The sequence below is a fragment of the Chiloscyllium punctatum genome, chromosome 4 (genome assembly GCF_047496795.1).
Source record: "Chiloscyllium punctatum isolate Juve2018m chromosome 4, sChiPun1.3, whole genome shotgun sequence".
NCBI lineage: Eukaryota > Metazoa > Chordata > Chondrichthyes > Orectolobiformes > Hemiscylliidae > Chiloscyllium > Chiloscyllium punctatum.
In genome coordinates this window covers 48,827,921-48,851,111 of record NC_092742.1, presented here as the reverse complement: position 1 = coordinate 48,851,111, position 23,191 = coordinate 48,827,921, and the positions used below count along the sequence as shown (strand labels likewise).

At 43.1% G+C, this 23,191-nt stretch overlaps 1 protein-coding gene across 1 annotated transcript; it reads left to right on the top strand.

The window, feature by feature from the left end:
• On the top strand, positions 1 to 22,899 carry tmem179ab (transmembrane protein 179a, genome duplicate B). Its single transcript, XM_072568621.1, has 4 exons — positions 1 to 436; positions 4,233 to 4,370; positions 4,605 to 4,683; positions 20,990 to 22,899. Exons 1-4 carry the CDS (start codon positions 135 to 137, stop codon positions 21,167 to 21,169), a joined length of 699 nt encoding a protein of 232 aa, XP_072424722.1. The 5' UTR covers positions 1 to 134; the 3' UTR covers positions 21,170 to 22,899.
• The last annotated feature ends 292 nt before the right edge of the window (positions 22,900 to 23,191 follow it).

The following is a 23,191-nucleotide window of genomic DNA, read 5'->3' as shown; positions in this document are numbered from 1 at the left end:
TGATGTCTTCAGGATCCCATCACCCTCCTTCCCCCCAAACCCCCCACCTCCTGAGCCTTAAAACGACCGGACGTCGGCGGATCGATCGGCGCAGGCGTGGACCAGGAGCTCTGGATCCTTCCTCAGTGTAAGAAATGGGGATGAATAATTTTTTATTCGCTCAGTGCATCCTGTATTTTCTGGCGTTTCTCTTTGGCTTCATCGCCGTGGTGCCGCTGTCTGAGAACAGCAGTGATTTCCAGGGGAAATGCCTGCTCTTCACCTGCGGGATGTGGCAGAATGAGAACATCACTGTGGAGAAGCAGCGCTTCATGGTCGAGGAATGGGGCCCGGAATCCGCCTGTCAGTTCACCACCTTCATCGGACTCTTCAGCCTTCTCCTGTCGGCAATCCAGGCTTGGAGGCTGCTCTTCTACCTTTGCAAAGGACATGATGAGTAAGGCGCGCTATTGGGTGGGGAGTGGGGGGGGGGGGGGGGGGGGGTGGGGTGGATTTCCACGGGACATCATAGTTACTGAAACCCAAATCCTCTGTACCCCAATTCCACCCTCTTCCCAGTGAAACTCATTTCCACTGTCCCCCAACTCCATCCTATTCCCATTTAAACCCATTTCTTCTGTATCCTAACTCCACAATATTCCTAAATCCACCATATTCCCATTGTATGCCAATTCCACCCTATTCCTATTGAATGAGGAGAAAGTGAGGACTGCAGATGCTGGAGATCAGAGCTGAAAATGTGTTGCTGGAAAAGCGCAGCAGGTCAGGCAGCATCCAAGGAACAGGAGAATCGATGTTTCGGGCATAAGCCCTTCTTCATCTCATACTCACTGAATCGCAAACCCACTTAACTTTAAACTTAGTACATACCCGTCCAATCTTCATAGACCCCTAAATCCCATTTATCCATCAAACCTGGTAGCCATTCCATCTCTTGCTGACTGAACCCTAAGCCCTTACAAAATGGCATTGAGGATGATGAGGTCATAGTCGGTCATAGTCAGAGATGTACAGCACGGAAACAGACCCTTCGGACCAACTATCCTGACCCAACTAGTCCCATCTGCCAGCACCCGGCCCATATCCCTCCAAACCCTTCCATTCATATATCCATCCGGATGCCTTTTAAATGTTGCAATTGTACTAGCCTCCATGACTTCCTCTGGTAGCTCATTCCATACACATACCACCCTCTGCATGTTTAATGATGGAGTAGTTTCAAATGGCAGAATGCCTACTTCTGCTCCAATTTCTTATGGCCTTACCCAGTGAAAGTACACACTGAATCCCATATCCATTGAACCCTTAATAACTCAGCCCTTTATCCACAGAACTGGATAGCCAGAGCACCTCTTACCAACTATAACCTTTACCAATCAAACTTGTTCCCTATTGTGCCCCTAACATAATTAACTCTTGCCACTGAACCACATTCCCTCTGAATCCTGTAGCCACCCAGACCCTTGCCCACTGAATCCTTTATGTACTGAACTTCCTTTTCCCAAATATTTTTATGCACTGAGCTCCATGTGCACAAAATTCCATAGCTGCTGGGTTCCAAAATCCCTGAACACAATACCCACTGTAATCATTTTTACATCTTACCCACAAGATGAATTACTTAAGGTATTTCTTAACCCACTGTACCCATTACATAAAGAACCTTTCCCACTGATCCCCTTGCCAGTGTACCTGATTCATTGAATCCTTACCCAAACAGCTTACCCACTGAAATCTTTCCCACTGTAGCACATTCCATCTGAATTCCTTAGCCACTGGAACCTTTCCCACTGTCTCCAATTCTCATAGACTCCCATTCCCACAATACCCTTTCCCCACTGGATCTTTATCTACCATCTCTTACTCACTAAACCCTTTGCACTGCACTCCTTATCCACAGAAACTTTAAACTACAGAACCCCAAAGCCGCTTTTATTCAATATCTCAGGTATCTACTGCTATGTTGAAACGTTCAGGAAACCATGAGGCCATGAAGTGTAGGAGCAGAATTAGATCATTTGGCCTATTGAGACTGCTCCACATTTCAACCGTGGCTCATATGTTTCTCAGCCATGTTCTCCTTCCTTCTCCTTGTAATCCTTGATCCCCTTACTATCAAGAACCTATCTATCTCTGTCTTACCTACACTCAGTGATTTGGCCTGAACAGCTTTCTATGGGAATGAGTTCCACAGATTCATCACCCTCTGATTGAAGAAATTCCTCCTCATCTCGGTTCTAAAGAGTCACCCCCTTCACTCTGAGGCTGTGCTGTTGGGCTTTAGTCTGTCATACTAGTGGAAACATCTTTTCCACATCCACTCTATCCAAACTTCTCAGTATGCCCTAAGTTTCAATCAGATACCCTGTCATCCTTCTAAATTTTATTGAGTACAGACGCAGAGTCCTGAATGACTCCTCATATGACAAGCCATTCATCCCAAAAATCATTTTTGTAAACATCCTCTGGACCTCATCCAACACTAGCAGTTCCTTCTTTTGGTATGGACCCAAAATACTCACAATCTTCAAAATGTGGTCAGACAATAGCATTAGGCAGCCTCAGCAGTACATCTCTGCTCTTGTTTTCCAACTCTCTTGAAATGAATGCTGACATTTCATTTCCTTCCTAACTGCCAATTGAACCTGCATATTAATCTGACTCCTAATTCCCTTTGTACTTCAGATTTTCAAAGCCTTCCCCTGTTTAGAAAGTTTTCTGTCTGTATTCTTACTACCAAAGAGCATAACCTCACACTTTCCCACTTTGTATTCCATCTGCCACTTCTTTCCCCTCTCTTGTAGCCAGTTTCAATCCTTCTGCAGGAAATGCACAGCAGGTCAGGCAGCATCTGCAGAGCAGGAAAACTGACGTTTCGGGCAGGAGCCCTTCATCAGGAATGAGAAGCCCTTCATGAGGAATTCTCATTCCTGATGAAGGGCTCTTGTCCAAAACGTCGATTTTCCTGCTTCTCAGATGCTGCCTGACCTGCTGTGCCTTTCTAACACCACTCTAATCTTGACTCTAATCTCCAGCATCTGCAGTCCTCACTCTTGTCTAAATCCTTCTGCAGCCTCTCTACTTCCTGTCCCTCCACCTAACTTTGTATCGTCTGCAAACTTAGCAACAATGCCCTCAATTGTTGTTTATTCCTTCATGTGATGTGGTTGTCATTAGCCAGGCCATCATTTATTGCCCATCCTGAATTGCCCATAGGGCAGTTAAGAGTCAGTGACATTGTTGGTCTGGAATCACGTGTAGATCAGACTAGGTAAGGGCAGCAGCTTCCTTCTTTAAAGGAGGTGAGTGGACCAGATGGGTTCTTCCTGACAATCAACAATGGATTCATAATCAGCATTAGACTCCTAGTTCTAGACATTTATTGAATTCAAATTTCATCATCTGCCATGGCATGGTCTCCAGAACATGACTTGGGTTTCTGGGTCAATAGTCTCATGATAATGCCACCAGGCTATCACCTTTCATGTTACTTTGTCCAGATCATTAATGTATAACCTGAATAGTTGTAGTTTGTGGAATTCCACTAGTCACTGGCTGCAATCCTGAAAAAAGACTCCTTTATCCGACTCTCTGCCTTTTGCCAATCCTCTATCTATGCCAGTATCTTGCCACTAACACAATGACGTCTTATCATATTTAGCAGCCTCCTGTGTGGCGCCTTGTCAAAGGCCTTCGAAAAATAGTGCCATTTGGATATTTTGCATCTATCAAAGAGGACATTAACTCCTACATCCCAGAGACACATCCCTATAGCACTCATTCAGTCCTACACTAGGAGTGCCAGTCTTGATTTCTGTGGTGAACCATAGTCTGGATTGGAACCCACAACCTTCTGATTGAGAGGCCAGCATGCTATGGCTAGCCTTGGTCCTTGGACTTCCCTTCATTTACAGGTTAAAGCTATTCCTAATGCTAGACAACAACATATTTGTAATCTTCTAAATATGACAGTAAATTGCAATATAATCTAACTTCCAGTGCAACTGCATTTAAAAATCATTATCCCGCTGAATAAATGTTTGTGTTTTATTTTAGAATGGAGCTAATCAACATGAGTTGTCTTACTGTCACTTTAAATAGAGCTATCATCAGTGCAGCATTCTAAGGTTCCGATTTTAACAGAATGTTTATCAGACATGTCACTGCCTTTGCTGTCTTCCTGATGTGCTTCCTTCTCAATCCCTTCTGTCCACTCCACGTATTGGTTGCAGCACTTTCTTTGCAACGTTCCTGAATCTGCTGGTCAGCACATTTGTGGTCTTCCTTATCTTCGTGGCAAGTACTCTGGTTACTGTTGGCTTCAATATGTGGTGTGAAGCGATCACTGAGAATGGAAGGATGCCTAACAGGTATGTGATTTTAGGAAATTCTCTTCTTTTATGCTCTGTGCTTTCTCGAGTCAACCAGCAAGTAAAGGTAAGAAAAAAAAAATGAGTTCATTATGAAATTTATTATCACTATTTACTATTAACAATCAATTCATTAATGTTCTTGCTAAATGAATATAAAACAAATAAAAGCATTTCCAAAACAGGCTTTCTAACATGCAACAGTGTTGAACTTCCTAATTGTTTTGTCTACAGTTGTGAAGAATTGCAAGATATTGATCTGGAACTCCATTTGGATAACTCGTCCTTCTACAACCAGTTTGCAATTATCCAGGTAAGCCTTTGGAAAGTTTAATTTATGGACTGCAGCATCAGAGTCGAGAGTATGGTGCTGGAAAAGCACAGCAGGTCAGGCAGCATCTGAAGAGCAGGAGAATCAACATTTCAGGCATAAGCCCTTTATCAGGAATGAGGCTTGTGGGTTGGGGCTGAGAGATTATTGGGAGACGGGTGTGGTTGGGTGGAGGTAGCTGGGAAAGCGATAGGTGGATGAAGGTGATAGGTCAGAGGGGAAATAATGGACAGGTCCGGAGGGTGGTGCCAAGGTTGGAAGCTTGGGACTGGGATAATGTTGGCGAAGGGGAAATGAGAAAGCTGTTGAAATCCACATTTATCCTGTGTGGTTGCAAGGTCTCAAGGCAGAATATGAGGCGTTCCTCCTCCAGGCAGGGGGTGGTATGGTTTGGTGGTGGAGGAGGCCCAGAACCTGCATGTCCTTGACGGAGTTGGGGGGAGTTGAAGTGTTGAGCCACGGGGCGGTTGGGTTGGTGGGAGCGGGTGCCCCAAACACGTTCTCTGAAACGATCCTAAAGAAAGCGTCCTGTCTCCCCGATGTAGAGGACACCACACTGGGTGCTGAGTCTAGATTAGAGTGGTGCTGGAAAAGCACAGCAGGTCAGGCAGCATGAAAATCGACGTTTCAGGCAAAAGCCCTTCATCAGGATGCAGTAGATAACATTGGTAGAGGTGCAGGTGAATTTCTGACGGATGTGGACGGATCCCTTGGGGCGTTGGACGGAGGTGAGGGGAGTAGTGTGGGCGCAGGTTTTGCACTTCTGTGGTGGCAGGGAAAGGTGCCAGGAGTGGGGGGTGGGCTGGTGGGGTGCGTGGACCTGTCGAGAGATTTGCAGAGGGAATGGTCTTTTCGGAACGCTAATAGGGGTGGGGAGGGAAATATGTCTCTGCTGGTGGGGTTGGTTTTGAGGTGGCAGAAGTGGTGAAGGATGATGTGTTGTTTGTGGAGGTTGGTGGGGTGGAAGGTGAGAACAAGGGGGGGTACGGTCCTTGTTGCATTAGGAGGGTTGGGGTTCAAGGCTGGTGGTGCATGAAGTGGAGGAGATGCGCTGGAGGGCATCGTCAACCACGTGGGAAGGAAAGTTGCAATCATGAAAGAAGGAGGCCACCTGGGACTTTCTGAAGTGGAATTGGTCATCCTGGGAACAGATGTGATGGAGGCGGAGGACAGAACCCCTAGTCCTCACCTTTCACCTCATCAACCTCTGCATACAACACATCATCATCCGCCACTTCCACCACCTCCAAACGGACCCCACCACCACAGATGAATTTCCCTCCCCACCCCTATCAGCATTCCAAAAATATATTCCCTCTGTGATTCCCTTGTCAGGTCGACCCCCACCCCACCCCCCCTCTCCCACCAGCCGACACCCACTCCGGCACCTTTCCCTGCCATTGCAGGAAGTGCAAAACCTGTGCCCACACCACTCCCCTCACCTCCGTCCAGGGCCCCAAGGGATCTTTCCACATCCGTCAGAAAGTCACCTGCACCTCTACCAATGTTATCAGTTGCACCCGGTGTGGTCTCCTCTACATCGGGAGACAGGACACTTTCTTTCGTTTCAGAGAACATCTCTGGGACACCCGCACCCACCAACTCCACCACCCCGTGGCTGAAAACTTCAACTCCCCCTCCCACTCCACCAAGGCCATGCAGGTCCTGGGCCTCCTCCACCGCCAAACTATTACCACTCGACGCCTGGAGGAGGAATGCCTCATATCCCGCCTTGGGACTTTGCAACCACACGGGATAATATCAACAGCTTCTTCATTTCCCATTCCCCAACATTATCCCAGTCCTGAGCCTCCAACTCGGCACTGCCCTCCGGGCCCATCCATCACTGCCCCCTCTGCCCTATCACCTTCTCCCTCACCTTCATCCACCTATCGATTTCCCACCTACCTCCCCCCAGCCCCACACCCCTCCCATTTATCTCTCAGTCCTGACCCAAAAACCTCATTCCTGATGAAGGGCTTATGCCCGAAACGTCGATTCTACTGCACCTCGAATGCTGCCTGACCGGCTGTGCTTTTCTAGCACCACACTCTCGACTCTGATCTCCAGCATCTGCAGTCATCACTTTCTCTACTCTGCAGCATCAACCTAAAACAGTACTAATGGATAAATTGGAAAATTTGAACCATTAGTTTAAACTTTAAACTAAGTAATCAGATGGGTCAATGGGCCAATGAGTGGCAGATGGAGTTTAATTTAGATAAATGTGAGCTGTTGCATTTTGGAAAGGCAAATCAGGGCAGACTTATAAACTTAATGGTAAGGTCCTGGGGAGTGTTACTGAACAAAGAAACCTTGGAGTGCAGGTTCATAGCTCCTTGAAAGTTGAGTCGCAGGTATGTAGGATAGTGAAGAAGGCGTTTAGTATGCTTGCCTTTATTGGTCAGAGCATTGAGTGTAGGAGTTAGGAGGTCATGTTGTGGCTGTGCAGGACATTGGTAAGGCCATTTTTGGAATACTGTGTGCAACTCATGTCTCCCTGCTATAGGAAAGATGTTGTGAAACTTGAAAGGGTTCAGAAAAGATTGGAGTTGGAGGGTTTGAGCTACAGAGAGAGACTGTATAGATTGGGGCTATTTTACCTGGAATGACAGAGGCTGTGGGGTGACCTTAAAGAGGTTTATAAAATCATGAAGGGCATAAAATAGACAAGGTCTTTTCCTTGGAGTGGGATAGACCAAAACACGAGAGCACAGATTTAAAGCAAGAGGGGCAAAATGTAAAAGGGACCTAAGAGGCAACATTTTCACTCAGACGGTGGTGCATGTATGGTATGAGCTGCCAGAGGAAATGGCGGAGGCTGATACAATTCCAACATTTAAATGACAGCTGGATGGGGATATGAATAGGAAGGGTTTAGAGGGATATGGACCAAATGCTGGCAAATGGGACAAGATTTATTTAGAATATCTGGTCAGCATGGATAAGTTGGACCAAAGTGTCTGATTCCATTTTATACATCTCTGTGACTCTAAATGTTTCAAAAAAGATTAAGTCGTAGGATTATAATTCCAGATACAGTAATTTTAAAATCCTCAAATTAACATCCGTGCAGTCACCACCCTTTAACACCTGCAGTTGGAATGCATTCCCTTGTATCTACCTTACTTCATTTTATAAGAGGCTATGAGTAATGAGAACTTGCTCTGTAGACAGATGGTGCACAACATTTCGAGGATAATATGGAGATACTGGAACATATTCCATTAAAGCTCATCTCTGTGCACCCGTCATGAACTGAGAGCTAACAGACTGAATCTGGTACACATGGCTGATGAGCAGATGTAATCAGTTTAGTTTAGTAACCTGATCTAGATAGCACCTTGTCTTTATTTTTTTTTTTCTCTTGCTTTGTTTTTTTTTTAACCCCCACACTACCGCCTAACTGCGGTAGTGCTTATTTTTTCCCCAGCACCCATGGTGTGTGTGCGCAGGTGTGAGACACAGTGAAAGACACAAAGTGTACGAATCTTTATTCAATTTCCACCACCAGGAAGATATGAAAAACACCTGAGTGGCCAGTGACAAGCACTGCCCTTCAAACCACAGGGCAATGCTGTGTGAGCAAAACAGTGAAGGGGAGGGTAGGGACTAAATCAAAATAGAGTTGGAGGGGGAAATAATACACTCCACTCCCTGCGGCGCCCACCTCTCCCTGAACGACTCCAGGGTGTTGGTGGACACCGCGTGCTCCTTCTCCAAGGACACCCGGGCTCTAACGTAACCCCGGAAGAGGGGCAGGCAGTCGGCCCTAACGACCCCCTCCACGGCCCGCTGCCTGGACCTGTTGATGGCCAGTTTGGCCAGGCCCAGGAGCAGACCCACGAGGAGGTCCTCGGACCTGCCCTCCCTCCTGCGTACCGGGTGCCCGAAGATCAGGAGCGTGGGACTGAAGTGCAGCCAGAAACAGAGGAGAAGGTTTTTGAGGAAATCAAAAAGGGAGTGCAAACGCCCACACCCAATATACACGTGATCCACGGACTCCACAGCGCCACAGAACAAGCAGTTGGGCTGGGAGTCCGTGAACCACCGCAATCTGCGGTTGCAGGGGACTGCTGCGTGCAGCACCCTCCACCCCAGATCCCCGAGAGAAAGGGGGAGGACTCCCGCGTAGAGAGCCCTCCACTGGGGATCCCCACCGCCCGGTGGCAAATGGGCACGCCAAGGCGTGTCCGGACGGTGGATGAGGGAGAAGAGATGGACGGTGTGCAGCAGCAGTCGATACAGGGCCTTCCTTTTTATATCCCTGAAAGGGACAAAATTAAAATTCCGGAGGCGGCTCAGGTTGTGGGGCACAGGCTCCCGCGGGGCACCTTGTCTTTAAATTCATTCATGGGATATGGTGATTGGCCAGCATTTATTACCCATCAATAGTTGCCTTTGAGAAGGTTGTGGTATGCTGGCTTCTTGAACCACCACAGTCGACGTGCTACGCTCATGTTAGAGAGGCAGTTTCAGAGTTTCAACTTGGAGTGTTAATCGGTGATCTGGGGATAAAATCAGATTATACCAGAAGCACAGAATGGGCTCTTCATAAAATAGCCACCAAGTTTTAACTGTGGCAGATTTTATTTTCAATTGACTTGGAAAATGTTGCCAAGATTTTTAATTTAACACAAAGTTAAAATTGGCAGTGAGACGAGGAAACAAATCTTCAGACAAAGTTTGAACTACGGTTCTGTGAACTTCAGTGGAAAGATCAGGCAGGATGACCAGTTAGTCTTTGATTTATGACAAAATGGTTATGAATGTTGTGGAGGATACAAGTCAACTTTCCACCTGACATATGTTGAAACCTTGCATTTAAAATTCTTTAGCAAAATCAGAAATTTCTGGAAAAAAAACTCAGCATGCCTGACAGTATCTGTGGAGAAAAGCAGAATTAATGTTTTGAGTCCAGTGGCTCTTCTTCAGAACTGACAGTTTTATTTTTGTTTCCGTGTAAAGCCACTCAGAATTGATTCAAGTGATAGTCAGATCTAATAGCGGAGGAGGCTTGATGTGCCTACTTCTGCTTCTGTCCACTACACTACCTGCCAACCTCTGTTTTACTGAATTGTTTTTCAAGTTAGTATTGATTCCAGTACCTAATCAACATTTCTACTTGGAAAGCAAACCTGTTGCACAAAGCTTTTTGAACTTGCGATGGAGATGACAGCTTTCCAGTTGCAGTGTGATTCACACTGTCATCAGGAGAACAGAGGAGTTGAGGGTTGTCAGTCAAATTATGTGGATGTTATATGACAGAAATATAAAAACAGATTTATCAGCAGATGGTAGGTAGTATTTCCTTGAGGGGTATTTCAGTTTGATTCCGTGGTTTAACTGAGGCAAGTTGATTCGATATTAAGACTTATTTGCCTTGTCATTCCTTACAAAGGGTTCACAGCTGTTTACCCATGTCCATCCTGGTTTTCAAAACCTGCCAAATCCTCATCAATCTCTATAATTTTTACCTCATTCCATCCCACATCCCTTAGAGTTATCTGTCTTCCTCCAATTCTAGCCAGTTGCACTTTCGATTTTCAGCATAGAGACCATGCCTTCAGCTGCCTGGACCCTAACTTCTGACATTTTCCGTGAATTGGCTCAGTATTGACTGTTGTTTAATAGAGCTTCAGTGAAGCACCTTTGAAGGTTATATGACATTAAAGGCATTAATTCCTGTTGGCCCAGGAAGTTTTTCTGGGTGGCGAGTCTCTCTATCCTACCATCATAGCCAAAAATGGCAGGAATGCTCAGAAATGGCAAGTTCTATCCCTGCACATGGCACTTCCTATATTCCCATTTAAATGGCCAGCTGGCTCCAATCCTGTGTGATTTTGGTGAGACATGTGTTTGAATCCTGATGTCTGTAGGTTAGACCAGGTAAAAGGGGATCTGAATCCTGTGGGCCTGTTTGGATAGCCCAGAGGTGCATGGTATCCTTTTGGCACCAATCCCGGAATACATTTGGGAAAAATAAGATACCTTTTAGTGTGGTAATATGCTCATTCAGATAGGTAGAACAGCTCTCTGGCTGAGATAAGGCACTGGCTTCCAATCTGGACTGTAGCCCCAGATCAAAAATAATAAGTTTGCGCAACCATTTTAAAAGGATGCATTTTGTGGGGCTGAGAATAGTCCCACCTCTATTCACCACACACAAGAATTAAAATCCAAACTGCCATATTACGCTAGTTACAAGCTTTTGAATTATTTGACCTAATAGGATTAATCTATGAATAGCAAAGACAGGTGAAAAGTTGACCTGAAGTCCACTTCATGTTGGTATCATGATAAGTTTTTGAGATGCCTTCAGCATATGGTTTATAAACTCGTGTACAAGAAGGCCAATGAGTGGCTGTTACAATGCTTTGTTTGTAGAATATCAGTTGAATATATTTGCACTTAGTAAAGTCTGTCTTGTTTTGGGAAATGGTGACTTCAGTTACAGACAGTGAGGAGAAGTCCTGAGAATAAATTGTGGCTTCTTTGGTGACTGCCTGTGGTGTACTATCAATCCTTGTCCTTCACAACCTTTTTGCAGTCGACCATATCGTCCACCTCCTATATCTCTTCTTTTGCTCTTACCATGCAATTCTAGCTAAAGTATTTCAAGCAATTTTTTTTTGCAACCTCTGTTCTTTTTACATATAGAGTTTTTCCAAGGATCTATCCTGAACTCTTGCCTGTTATGTATCTACATTCTGCTTTTGGGCAATATCTCCTCGAAACATAGGATCAGGCTCCACGTGTAGGTTTCTCTACCTCTTTACCACTTCTGTATTGCCATATTGTTACTTGTTACTTAGTCCAACTTAATATTTAGCCCCTGCATATAATACGCATCCTTCCCATAGATTTATGTTAATTCTTTATCTAAAGAAGTGGTTATTATTGACCATGTTAGTATTTTTCATCTAACCCTCTTTGCCCTTGAACTGGTGTTGGTGAGCCTCCTTCTTGAACTATGACAGATTATGGGATCTAGTTACAGCTACAGTCACATTAGGGAGAGCATTCCAGGGTTTTGACTTGGTGATAATAAATGAATGTGATTGCATTTCCTACTTCGAATGTTATGTAACCTGGAAGAGAAGCTGTAGGTGGCGGTGTTCCAATGCTCCTACCACCATTGTTTTCCCTGGTGCAGAAGCTGAGTTAGGAGATGTTGTCAAAGAAGCATTAGTGAGTTGCTACAGTCCATCTTGCATGTTGGAGGAAGGTTATGTCTGCCCTGCTGGATGGTATGCTAGCCAAGTGAACTGTTTTGTTCTGGATGCTGCCAAGCTTCTCAAGAACTGTTAGAGGTATTCCATTGCACTCTTGATTTATACTTTGTACATGTTGGACAAGTGCTGGAAGTGAATTATTCACTGCAGAATTTCTTTGCTTTGAAAGGACTTTTAGTCATGATCAGCTGACTCTTATGCTTTATTGGCTAAGTCCAAGTTGCTTTGAAATTATTTGGAAATTTTTTGCTGCCATTTCTGGTGATTTTATTTTGCATTGTACCAAACTCAATGTATTAGCTACCTACCCCAACAGTCTGATTCCAGCCCCACTTGACCACGTATTATTCCTACAACAGCTCACCATTCAGCAGCTATCTTCTCAAACATAGGTACCCCTTGCAATCGTGCCACTTTTGAAAGGCTGCTATGCCCTCAAACACATCTTATCAATCCAGATTTATCCCTCACTGGCAGTCTCATGGCACTATAGCCATAAGCCAAGTTGCACATGGCACATAGCTGGCAAAGCTGGCACACCCTCACACATACAACTTCATTCGCACAATCTAGTCACTGCTTAACCATTCAGCCATACTTTACCTGTCCATCACTACATCCCATCTGAACATCCTCTAAGTCGGTGCTAATCCAACCCCATTTCTCACTGCAGGCCCACAGCTCATCATTGTCAAAATGTGTGGTGCTGGAATAGCATAGCTGGTCAGGTAACGTTTGAGGAGCAGGAGAGTAGACGTTTTGGGCAAAAGCTCCTCATCTTCTACATTGCTGGTGAAGAGCTTATGCTTGAATCGTCAACTCTAGGATGCTGCCTTACCAGTTGTCCTTTTCCAGCACCACACCTTTTGATTCCGATTTCCAGTACCTGCAGTTCACACTTTCTCACAGTTCATCATTGTCCAGGACAGGAACATCACATAGATAGACAAAATGAAACATAAGCCTTTGTTTACAGAAAACAAAAGAAATTACAAACTGCCTTTCCCCACAATGCAAGCCAGATTTCAGCATCATGACCAATTACTATTTTACAGTCCACAATAGATTGTTGCACTCATCTATGACAAGTGAGGTTCTGTCTGTAGTGCCTGATATAGCTGACCTGTCATGAGCAATGACAATCCTTCCTCCCCTCCCTTACCCCTGCCTCCCCCCGCCCTTGTCCTTCTCCTTGAAAGATTACTCCTATTCCCTCAATTTCTTAGCATCTAATACATTGACTCATTCCCTGCTCCAGATATTCAAAGCACAGCACACAGGGATAGAACATAGAACATAGAACAATACAGCACAGAACAGGCCCTTCAGCCCATGATGTTGTGCCGAACATTTGTCCTAGCTTAAGCACCTATCCATGTACATATCCAATTGCCGCTTAAAGGTCGCCAATGATTCTGACTCTGCCACTCCCACAGGCAGCGCATTCCATGCACCCACCACTCTCTGGGTAAAGAACCTACCCCTGACATCCCCCTATACCTTCCACTCTTCACCTTAAATTTATGTCCCCTTGTAACACTCTGTTGTACCCGGGGAAAAAGTCTCTGACTGTCTACTCTATCTATTCCCCTGATCATCTTATAAACCTCTACCAAGTCACCCCTCATCCTTCACCATTCCAAAGAGAAAAGGCCTAGCACTCTCAACCTATCCTCGTACGACCTATTCTCCATTCCAGGCAACATCCTGGTAAATCTCCTCTGCACCCTCTCCAAAGCTTCCACATCTTTCCTAAAGTGAGGCGACCAGAACTGCACACAGTACTCCAAATGTGGCCTTACCAAGACCCTGTACAGCTGCAACATCACCTCACGACTCTTGAATTCAATCCCTCTGCTAATGAACGCTAATACACCGTGGGCCTTCTTACAAACTCTATCCACCCGAGTGGCAACTTTCAAAGAGCTATGCACATAGACCCCAAGATCCCTCTGCTCCTCCACCTTACTAAAGAACTCTACCGTTAACCCTGTATTCCGCATTTTTATTTGTCCTTCCAAAATGGACAACCTCACACTTGGCAGGGTTGAACTCCATCTGCCACTCCTCAGCCCAGCTCTGCATCATATCTAAGTCCCTTTGCAGCCGACAACATCCCTCCTCATTATCCACAACTCCACCAATCTTTGTATCATCTGCAAATTTACTAACCCACCCTTCGACTCCCTCTTCCAAGTCATTAATAAAAATTACAAGCAGCAGAGGACCCAGAACTGATCCCTGCGGAACTCCACTTGTAACTGGGCTCCAGGCTGAATATTCACCATCTACCACCACTCTCTGACTTCGACCGGTTAGCCAGTTCTCTATCCAACTGGCCTGATGTGGCATATTCTGTCAGGCCTATACTGGAGGGCCAGCCCTCCCAGGCAGGTCCAAGCAGCAGATCCATATCTTCAGGGACCAACATGCCATCAGTGGCAGGGCCCTGGACACTTAGTGGAAATGACTTAATGGGAAGCTAAGAAGTAACAGGTTTTTTACATCTCAGATCAGTCATCATTGGTATACTTAGCAAATGAGGACTGAGCATGCCACACTGGACAGTGAGACATGCTGCACCCCCATAATGTGGGACATGACTTCTTCATCCATCCACATTCATAGAGTCATAGAGATGTACAGCACGGAAACAGACCCTTCGGTCCAACTCGTCTATGCCGACCAGATATTCCAACCCAATCTAGTCCCACCTGCCATTACCTGGTTCACATCCCTCCAAACCCTTCCTATTCATATACCCATCCAAATGCCTTTTAAATGTTGCAATTGTACCAGCCTACACCACTTCCTCTGGCAGCCCATTCCATGCATGCACCATCCTCTGTGTGAAAAAGGTTGCCCCTCAGGTCTCTTTTATATCTTTCCCCTTTCACCCTAAGCCTATGCCCTCAAGTTCTGGACTCACCCACCCCAAGCTCAGTTTGTGCAACAACTTGATGAAGGTGCTGTGCTGGCTGAGTGTCATTGAGAAGGGATTGCCTGCAGTGGTTCAACATCTTTCCTACCCCAAACTCAGATCAAATGTTCAACTACTTACTGCACTTAGTACAGACCATAGTACACACACGTGACAAATTATATTGTGTGACTCACACAGGACACTTTGAAGTTACAAGAATAATGGTTCCCCTTCAGTCAATATTGGCCTTTTGTAATGTCATTACTGCTAACTTCAACATTATTGAGGTACCCAAGTTCAATTTGCAAACAGCAGTGGCATGTTGTAAATTGCCTTTGATCATCATCTAACCCCTCAATTTCTTCAAACTGTATGCATAGCAAATGGGCATTGAAATGATTACAAATTAAATGTAGTTGAGCTTTGCAAGTGGCTACTTCCTGTATTTGTAGCATCCAGCAAATGAATCTCATGCTTTTGTACATCGAAGTGTAGTTTACTGTGTCTATGCTAGTCCTTGTCCTTGCCATTTTCTAATGCTTCAAGAGAATGGAAAGTGAGGGCAGGGAACACAGCTCGCAGTGGACACCATCAGCTCTGAGCCTTGCAAGGCCACCAGGTTCACCCCCTCTTTACATCTCACTTCTTCACCAATCTATCCCCTCTCCTTCCCATGTGAAGACTAACCACACCTACACCATCCTGCCTGTTCCCCAAACCCTGGCAGTACTCCTAAATTATGCCCACCCTGCCCCTTTATGCCCCATTGAGATTCTCATAACATTGACTTCTTCTGCCACAAATCTTGGCACAGCTCTTGTTACTGAGACTCCCATAAGACCCAGGTTCAAATCTCACTATAGCAGCTGGCGGAATTTAAGTTCCATGAGTAAAATCTGGAATTTAAAGCTTGTCTAAGTAATGGTGATAATGAAACTATTATCATCCTTTCCTGGCCTGGTCTACATGTGACTCTAGATCCACAACAATGTGATTGAACCTTAATCACGAAAAACTCAGCAAGTCATTGAGGATAATTAAGATTGAACACCTAATAGTGCCATGTTGTCTTGCCAGCAATGCCCACATCCTATGTATAAACAAAAGAAATCAGATTTCAAGTCAACGATAACTCCTAAAACGGTTGGAATTTGATTATATTAATGCCATTGAAGATCAAGGAAAGATGGTTAGAGTCTGTCTTGTTGGACATGATCTTGTGTTGTACAAATGTTACTTTTCAGCTCAAATCTGGGTTGTGCTGCATTTAGAAATGAGAAATATTAATGAATATTGAGCAAACATCCCCACTTCTAATAACATTATTGGGGGATGGTCATTGATAATACAGCTGGAGGTGTTTTGGCCAAGGACACTATCCTAAGGGATTAAAAACAGTAAAATAAATTATTCAAAAATAGGGAGGCAGATTATTATTTGAACAGCTGAAAATTGAGAGAGGGGAGCGGTCAATGAGACCTGGGTGTCCTCGTCCATCAGTCACTGAAAGTAAGTGTGCAGGTGCAACAGAGAGTAAAGAAGGCAAATTTATGTTGGTGTTCACAGTGAGAGGACTCAAATACAGGAACAAGGATGACTTTCATAAAAACCTATAATATGCTAACAGGACTAGACAGGTTAGATGTAGAAAGAATGGTAGGGGAGTCTTTAACTAAGGATTATATTTTAAACTCATATCCTGAGGAATGGTCACTGGACCCAAAATGTTAACTCTGGTTTCTCTCCACAGATGCTGCTAGACCTGCTGAACTTTTCCAGCAATTTTGTTTTCTTTGTCAGATTTTAAGGATAAGAAGTAAACCTTTTAGGACTGTGATGAGGAGAAATTTCATCATCCAGAGAGTTGGGAGCCTGTGGAATTAAGGCCAAAACATTGTGTTTTCAAGAAGGAGCTAGATATAGCTCCTGTGGCTGAAGGGCTCAAGGGATATGAGGGAGTGTGAAGTTTTGTTATATAGCTTGATGATCAGTCATGCTGATCATAATGAAGGGAGAACAGGCTTGAGCATTCAAATGGCCTACACTTGTTCTGTCTTCAATGTTACCTGCCTCAGGTTGAGATGTTTGGTCCTCAATGGCACAAGCACTTTGCTTTGTGCTTGATAAGCAAAACTAATTGAAAGTTTTCCTCCTGATCCAACTGACTTCAAATTTCCAGGGCTCCTTCATGTCGGGGCAGTCACTATTACCTTTAGATCACAGCAGTTTTTTTTCATGCTCAGACCAAGGCTGTTAAGAGGTCTGGAGCTAGGTGCATCTAATCTAGAACCAAACTGAGGATTATTGGGCAGGTTATTGTTGTGTAGATGCTGCTTGGTAGCAGTTTCACTTCACCATTCATTACTTTGTTGATGATTGAGAGTAGATTGGTGAGGCTGGCTGACCAGATCAGATTTGTCCTGCTTTTTGTAGGAGAGCAATGATGCACATTATTGGATAGATGCCAGTATTCCTGAACTGGAATAGCCTTGTCCAGGCTGCAGCCTGTTGTGATACATAAATGTTTTGTATTATAGCCATAATATTGTTAACACCCATAGCTTTTGCTGCACTAGTGCCAGTTAACCATGCGTCCCTCTCCCCAGCTGTTGTTTCACTTTAAGTCATACCATTCTCAAGCTTCCCATCTAATTTGAGTCGAAAGGTCAGCTTCCAACTCCATAACCTTTATTTGTATCCATCTTAGTATTCCACTTCACTTCTGCATTTATCCTAACCCACACAAATTCATAATTGTGTACCATTTTGGTTCACAAACCATCGCAGTTGGTTCTGTATATAATGCGTTAGTTCCATTCTCGTGCAACCTCGTGTAATAAGAAAATAACATAATAGTAGTACCACTTAAACTAATGGGGCCAGAATTGTATTATAAACAGACTTTAAACGTTCGCACTGCAGAAACAGTGTCCCCAATTTGTCAATTATAGCAAATTCACATTTAACGAAACACACGTTAGAGCAGAAAAAAACTGCATTTGCTTTTGGTTTGCAATGCCCAAAGGTTAAGATTCTTATTTTGTCAAAAACTTTAGTACTTTGTCAGGGAAAGTATTAGGGGCAGCATGGTGGCTCAATGGTTAGCACTGCTGCCTCACAGCGCCAGGAACCCTGGTTTGATTCCAGTCTCGCGTGACTGTCTGTGTGGAGTTTGCACATTCTCCCCATGTCTGCATGGATTTGCTCTGGTTTCCTCCAACAGTCCAAAGATGTGCAGGTCAGGTAGATTTGCCTGCTAAATTACCCATAGTTTGCAGGGTTGATGGATTAGCCATGGGAAATACAGGGACAGGATAGGGTGGGGAGGTGGGATGGGCAGTGTGGACTTGATGGGCCAAATGGCCTGCTTCCACACTGTAGGCATTCTGTGAAGTGACTTTTTTTTTAGAAATGTGGACATTGCTAGCTAAGTCAGCATTTATTGCCCATTCCGAATTGTGCAGAGGGCAGTTAAGTGTCAGCCACATTGTTGTGGGTCTGGAGTCAAATATAGGTCAGACCGGGTAAGGCTGATTTTCCTTTTCTAAAGTACATTAGTGAACCAGATGGGTCCTTACAGCAATTGACTCTGGTTACATGGTTGCCATTAAACCAGATTTTTATTGAATTCAAATTTTACCATCTGCCACAATGGGGCTCTTTATCAAAAATATTAAATTAGCATACTGCGTGATCCTCAATATGGTCCACAAAACACCAAACTTTATTTGTAAAGAAGGCCATCTAAAAAGTAGGATGGCAACTGAGGGTAAAGTCCTCTTGTCATTAGTTGGCTTGCTTTTCCATGGAAGAACTCATGACAATGACAACCATTTCCTATTTAAATATAATAAATTGCAGTTTATAATCATTTATACAGATGGTCAGTCACTTTTTAATTAAGGAAAAACCTGCTCATTTTAAAGTCACGGTCTTTCTGTTGATGAAAATTAAATTGATTTAGAATTTAAAAGCAGACTAAAGATTATCAACTCAGTGACGTATTAGACAGCTGGATGGACAGAAGGACTTGGGCTAGAAAGTAGTGTACCAGCCATTGCCTGTTTCTTAACTAATGGCTAATTCATAGTGAGCAACTATTTAACTCAATAGCCAGGTGGCTGATAATAATATGAGCTATTGCTACTAAACTACCATCATTTAGATTTTATGTTCAAAGTGGGTAATGCAGTAAAACCAGACAGATGCTTAGGTTCAACTTTCATTTTACAAGGAAAGACATTACAGATGATCTGAGTCAAGGTCATATGTTGCCTACCTCTTCATAAATCTCAAACGCTTATATTGAATTCAAACATTGCTTTATATACATTCTTCCATTCTTACCAGTGAGGGGAAATAAGTAATGAAGGAGGAGAGATTATAGCATATGTCAATTGCAAACTGTCCGGACAATTTGTTTTTGTAGAAACCTTAATATCAGAGGCAGGTCCTGAACCCACACTTGCTGACAGTGGAACCTATCTGAAGGTTTTATTGTAGGAACCTTACATTTAGTTACCTGCAAGCCCATTGCAAAAGACAGTAGAAACATAGAATCCCCACATGGAAAAGGCCTTTTGGCCCATCGAATCTGCCACGACCACTAAGAGAATCTCAGAACCCCATCCGTTCCCTGTAACCCCACATTTACCATGGCCAATCCACCTAGACTGCATATCGCTGGGCATTACAGGGCAATTTTACCATGACCAATCCACTTAACTTCCACATCTTTGGACCAAATAGGCAAGCTTCTGATGCTGCTGGCCCAATTGAAATGGAGGTCCCCTCAAATTGGTATGTAACATTAAAAACTTAAGAGACTAGGACAGGAGACTTTATGGTTAGGAGAAAAAAAAACCTCTGTGGGAATCATTGGGACTGGAGCATTGTACGTCCAGTCCCACTGTCCGATGCCCACAACCTTAGCTAAATGATAGGTGGACATGTAAAGTGGCCTGGAAGAGGCTCTTCATGCAAATTGGCTGCACACCTCCATGGGAAACTTTCTGATTGGCTGGATGGCAATGGGGAACCATTCCAACATGTGTCCCTATTCCATAAGCTTCCGCGCCTCTACTCCCACCTCTCAGGGACAGGAATATTCAAGTCAAATATCTTGAGAACTCAACCATTCACAAAAAAAAAATCAAGATACTCACAAAACTATATATTATTGAATCCAGTTATGGAATATATTGAAATCTGTTACTGTGAGCCCACAACCACATTTTTAAAAACTGTATGGTTTGGAAATTTCTCAAATAACTCAGCCAGGGATTTTCCCCCAGAAGTCCAGCAAATATCCTGCTTTCTGTGCTGCCCCTGAGGTGCAGGAACAGCTTAAAGGATTTATTATCAGACTAAATCATTTAAGTTAAATTTATGTCGGCTGGGTTTAATTTTGACTTTGTGATTGTATCAAATAGGTCAGATCAGATCATCTAATAAATACTGCATTCAATTTTCAGCTATTGCGTTGTTTTATGCCAACGCCCAAAGTCAGAATTAGACATTTCTGACCAAAGTTTCTTGACAAAAATAACAACTCCTAAGAGGTGCAGTCAGACCCATCTGATTTACAAATCAACAATTGAGGCATTGTCCATTGGGTTAGCAGCCAGATTATTTATATGATGTCAGAAATGTATATTTATAAAAAAATGCATTTATACATGAATTAAAAAAGCTTTTGATAATCTGCATAAATGTTTCTATTGTGTGAATACAATCTGTTTACTCAAAATGATGCAAAAACAGAAATTGCTGACAGACCTCAACAGATCTGGCAGACCTGTGGAGAGAAAGCAGAGTTAATGTTTTGAGTTCTGCTTTCCCTCCACCGATGTTACCAGACCTGCTGAGTTGCTCCAGTGCTTTCTGTTTTTATTTCAGATTTCCAGCATCCAAAGATCTTTAGTTTTCTCAAAAGGACTTTTAGAATTAAGTTAGGATAGTACCAGTCAAATTCTCCCTTGCTGTCACATTAACCAGATCCTTTCTGAATCGCAGAATTTAAGCTACTGTTAAATAGACATTGTGCAGGTTACGTTCAAAAGTGAAAAGGACGGCATGCATTAGTTAGTCATTTTTCTCTTTGTCTAATATTTGGGAATTTCATCTGCAGTTTGGCTTATGGGCTGGATGGGCTGCTTGGATGGCAATTACCATTCTGGCGTTCCTGAAAGTGTATGACAACTATAGACAGAAGGAGCTCCTCGATAGCCTGGTCCATGAGAAGGAGTTGCTTCTAGCAAGATCATCCAGGAGACTATTAGAGCAAGTTGAGAAAAATGCATTGATTTAAGTCCAATTATAGTGCATATTGTAGAAAGATGACTCTGCCTGGTATAAATCAATGCTGCATGTTCTATGTCAAGGGGAAAAAATTACTGTAAAACAGGATACTCTCCGTCGTAATAATAACTTACATAAATAACAACTACGTCTTACTGTAGATATTGTTCTTTCAGTGCCTAATAAACATTAGTGTAATGATTTTATAAGATGTTACTGCACAAAAGGTGATGACTACTGTAGTGCTAAGTTAAAATTAAAACTTCTCCTGCTCATTCTTGAACTTCAAAATTTAAAGTTGTTGCTAAGAACAAAACTATCCTGTTTTACAGTTGCAAGCTAAATAGCATACAAGAAATTTCATGTGATAAAGATAAACTTGGTAATGCATAAAAATAATGGAGGAAAAGAATTTCCAGCTAGTTATATCTCACATGGTCCAGCATATTCCCACTTCTATGAAATATTGTACTGAAAGCAAATGAATGCATTGATAAATTATGCCCACTTTGATCGCAGTTGGTAATGAATTTCATATTCAACATGTCAATATTGTTTGGAGCTAAACTCTGTGAAACTTGAATATTCTTTCTCGTGACAATGCATTGCTTTCGTACTTGAAAATCTCATCTGCAATGTTTAGAAAATGATAATGACGGTTCCTTAGAAGCAGCTGCTCTCTTGCACCACTAAATGTTTTACCTTAAATCAATTGCTTCTCTTCTGCTAATAAAATGAACAACAGCAATTGGAAGCTTAGTGGTATAAAGCGACAGACTTTATTGTACCATATGTTGCTCATAAAAAAAAGGATCCTTGTTATTAATGTCAATTCTTTAACCTTGATTACAGTGTCCTATGCTGAAAACCTGTGTAAAATTAAATTCATTCATATGCTTGTTTACATCTGTGCTATAGTTTCTTCCCCTTATGGGAACAAATGCACACTTTGATTTCTGCTGCTACTTAATAACTGTTTTTAACTGTCAGTCAGAATATAGCTGGCTACAGTGTCTTTATGCTTCCCCTGTGCCTACAAAATATAGGAAAAAAGACACATCTGCCATATGGGAACCACAAGGGTAAACTTGCAAACTCTGACATGATTGCTTGATTATTCGATGTGCTATACCACCGTACAATTTTATTAGTACTTTTTCTGTTTGTTATCAGCTCACCCTTAAAAACAGACATCTGAAAGGCCTTGATTGCACTTTTCATGACTAAAATGTAAATTCCAACAATACCTTCCAATCATATAGTGGCTTTAATATAGTAAAATGTCCCACAGCAGTTCACAAAATTTGAGACTGAGACACTGAATGTGACATGCAGGCATGTGACTAAACATTTGGTCAAAGATAGATTTTTAAGGAATATCTTCGAGGTGGAAAGAGAGATTATGGAATACAGTACCACAGATCAAAGCAGAGGTGAAGGGGTTAAGTGTTTTGATTGTTCTTGCAGCCATCTACCATAATTGTTGCTGTCTATGTTTGTTGGTGCCTGACTTTGTTCTATTTCTGCAGTGGAGGTCTGAACACTTAGAAGTTATTCTCCTGCCATTTGTACAGCTATAGCCATGCTCATGCTTATTTCTTTGTTCCTACATAAATACTGCTATTGCAGCTCACCTTAACTGAAACAATTGTTCTTTGTATACAGAAGTCATGCACAGCCGCAAGCTCTCTATATTTTTCTAACTCCAACTTTAATCTGTAAATAAATGTCTGAAAGTTGTCCATCTGTGTCTTGACACTCGCACTTACTGGTCACTGCACTATCTAGTTGTCATTGCTACCCCAGCATATTCCCAAGTGAATCAGATTGGCAGTTGTGCCTTTAGTGCCTGTACCCTATGTTCTAGGTTTTCCTTTCACAACTTCTACAATCTTCAATTCCCTATCTATCTTTTTGAACCTCCTTCAACTCATCACTTTAACTAAATTGTCAGTCACTGATTCTAAGATCTACTGTGATGATGTTTGATTACAATTGTGTAAAGTGGGGCATTTTTCTGAATTAAACGTGA

Coding starts and splice junctions, on each gene's coding strand:
- tmem179ab (XM_072568621.1), top strand. CDS start 135: ATGGGGATGAATAATTTTTTATTCGCTCAGTGCATCCTGTATTTTCTG. Junction 437..4,232: donor CTTTGCAAAGGACATGATGA/GTAAGGCGCGCT, acceptor TATTGGTTGCAG/CACTTTCTTTGCAACGTTCC. Junction 4,684..20,989: donor ACCAGTTTGCAATTATCCAG/GTAAGCCTTTGG, acceptor TTTCATCTGCAG/TTTGGCTTATGGGCTGGATG.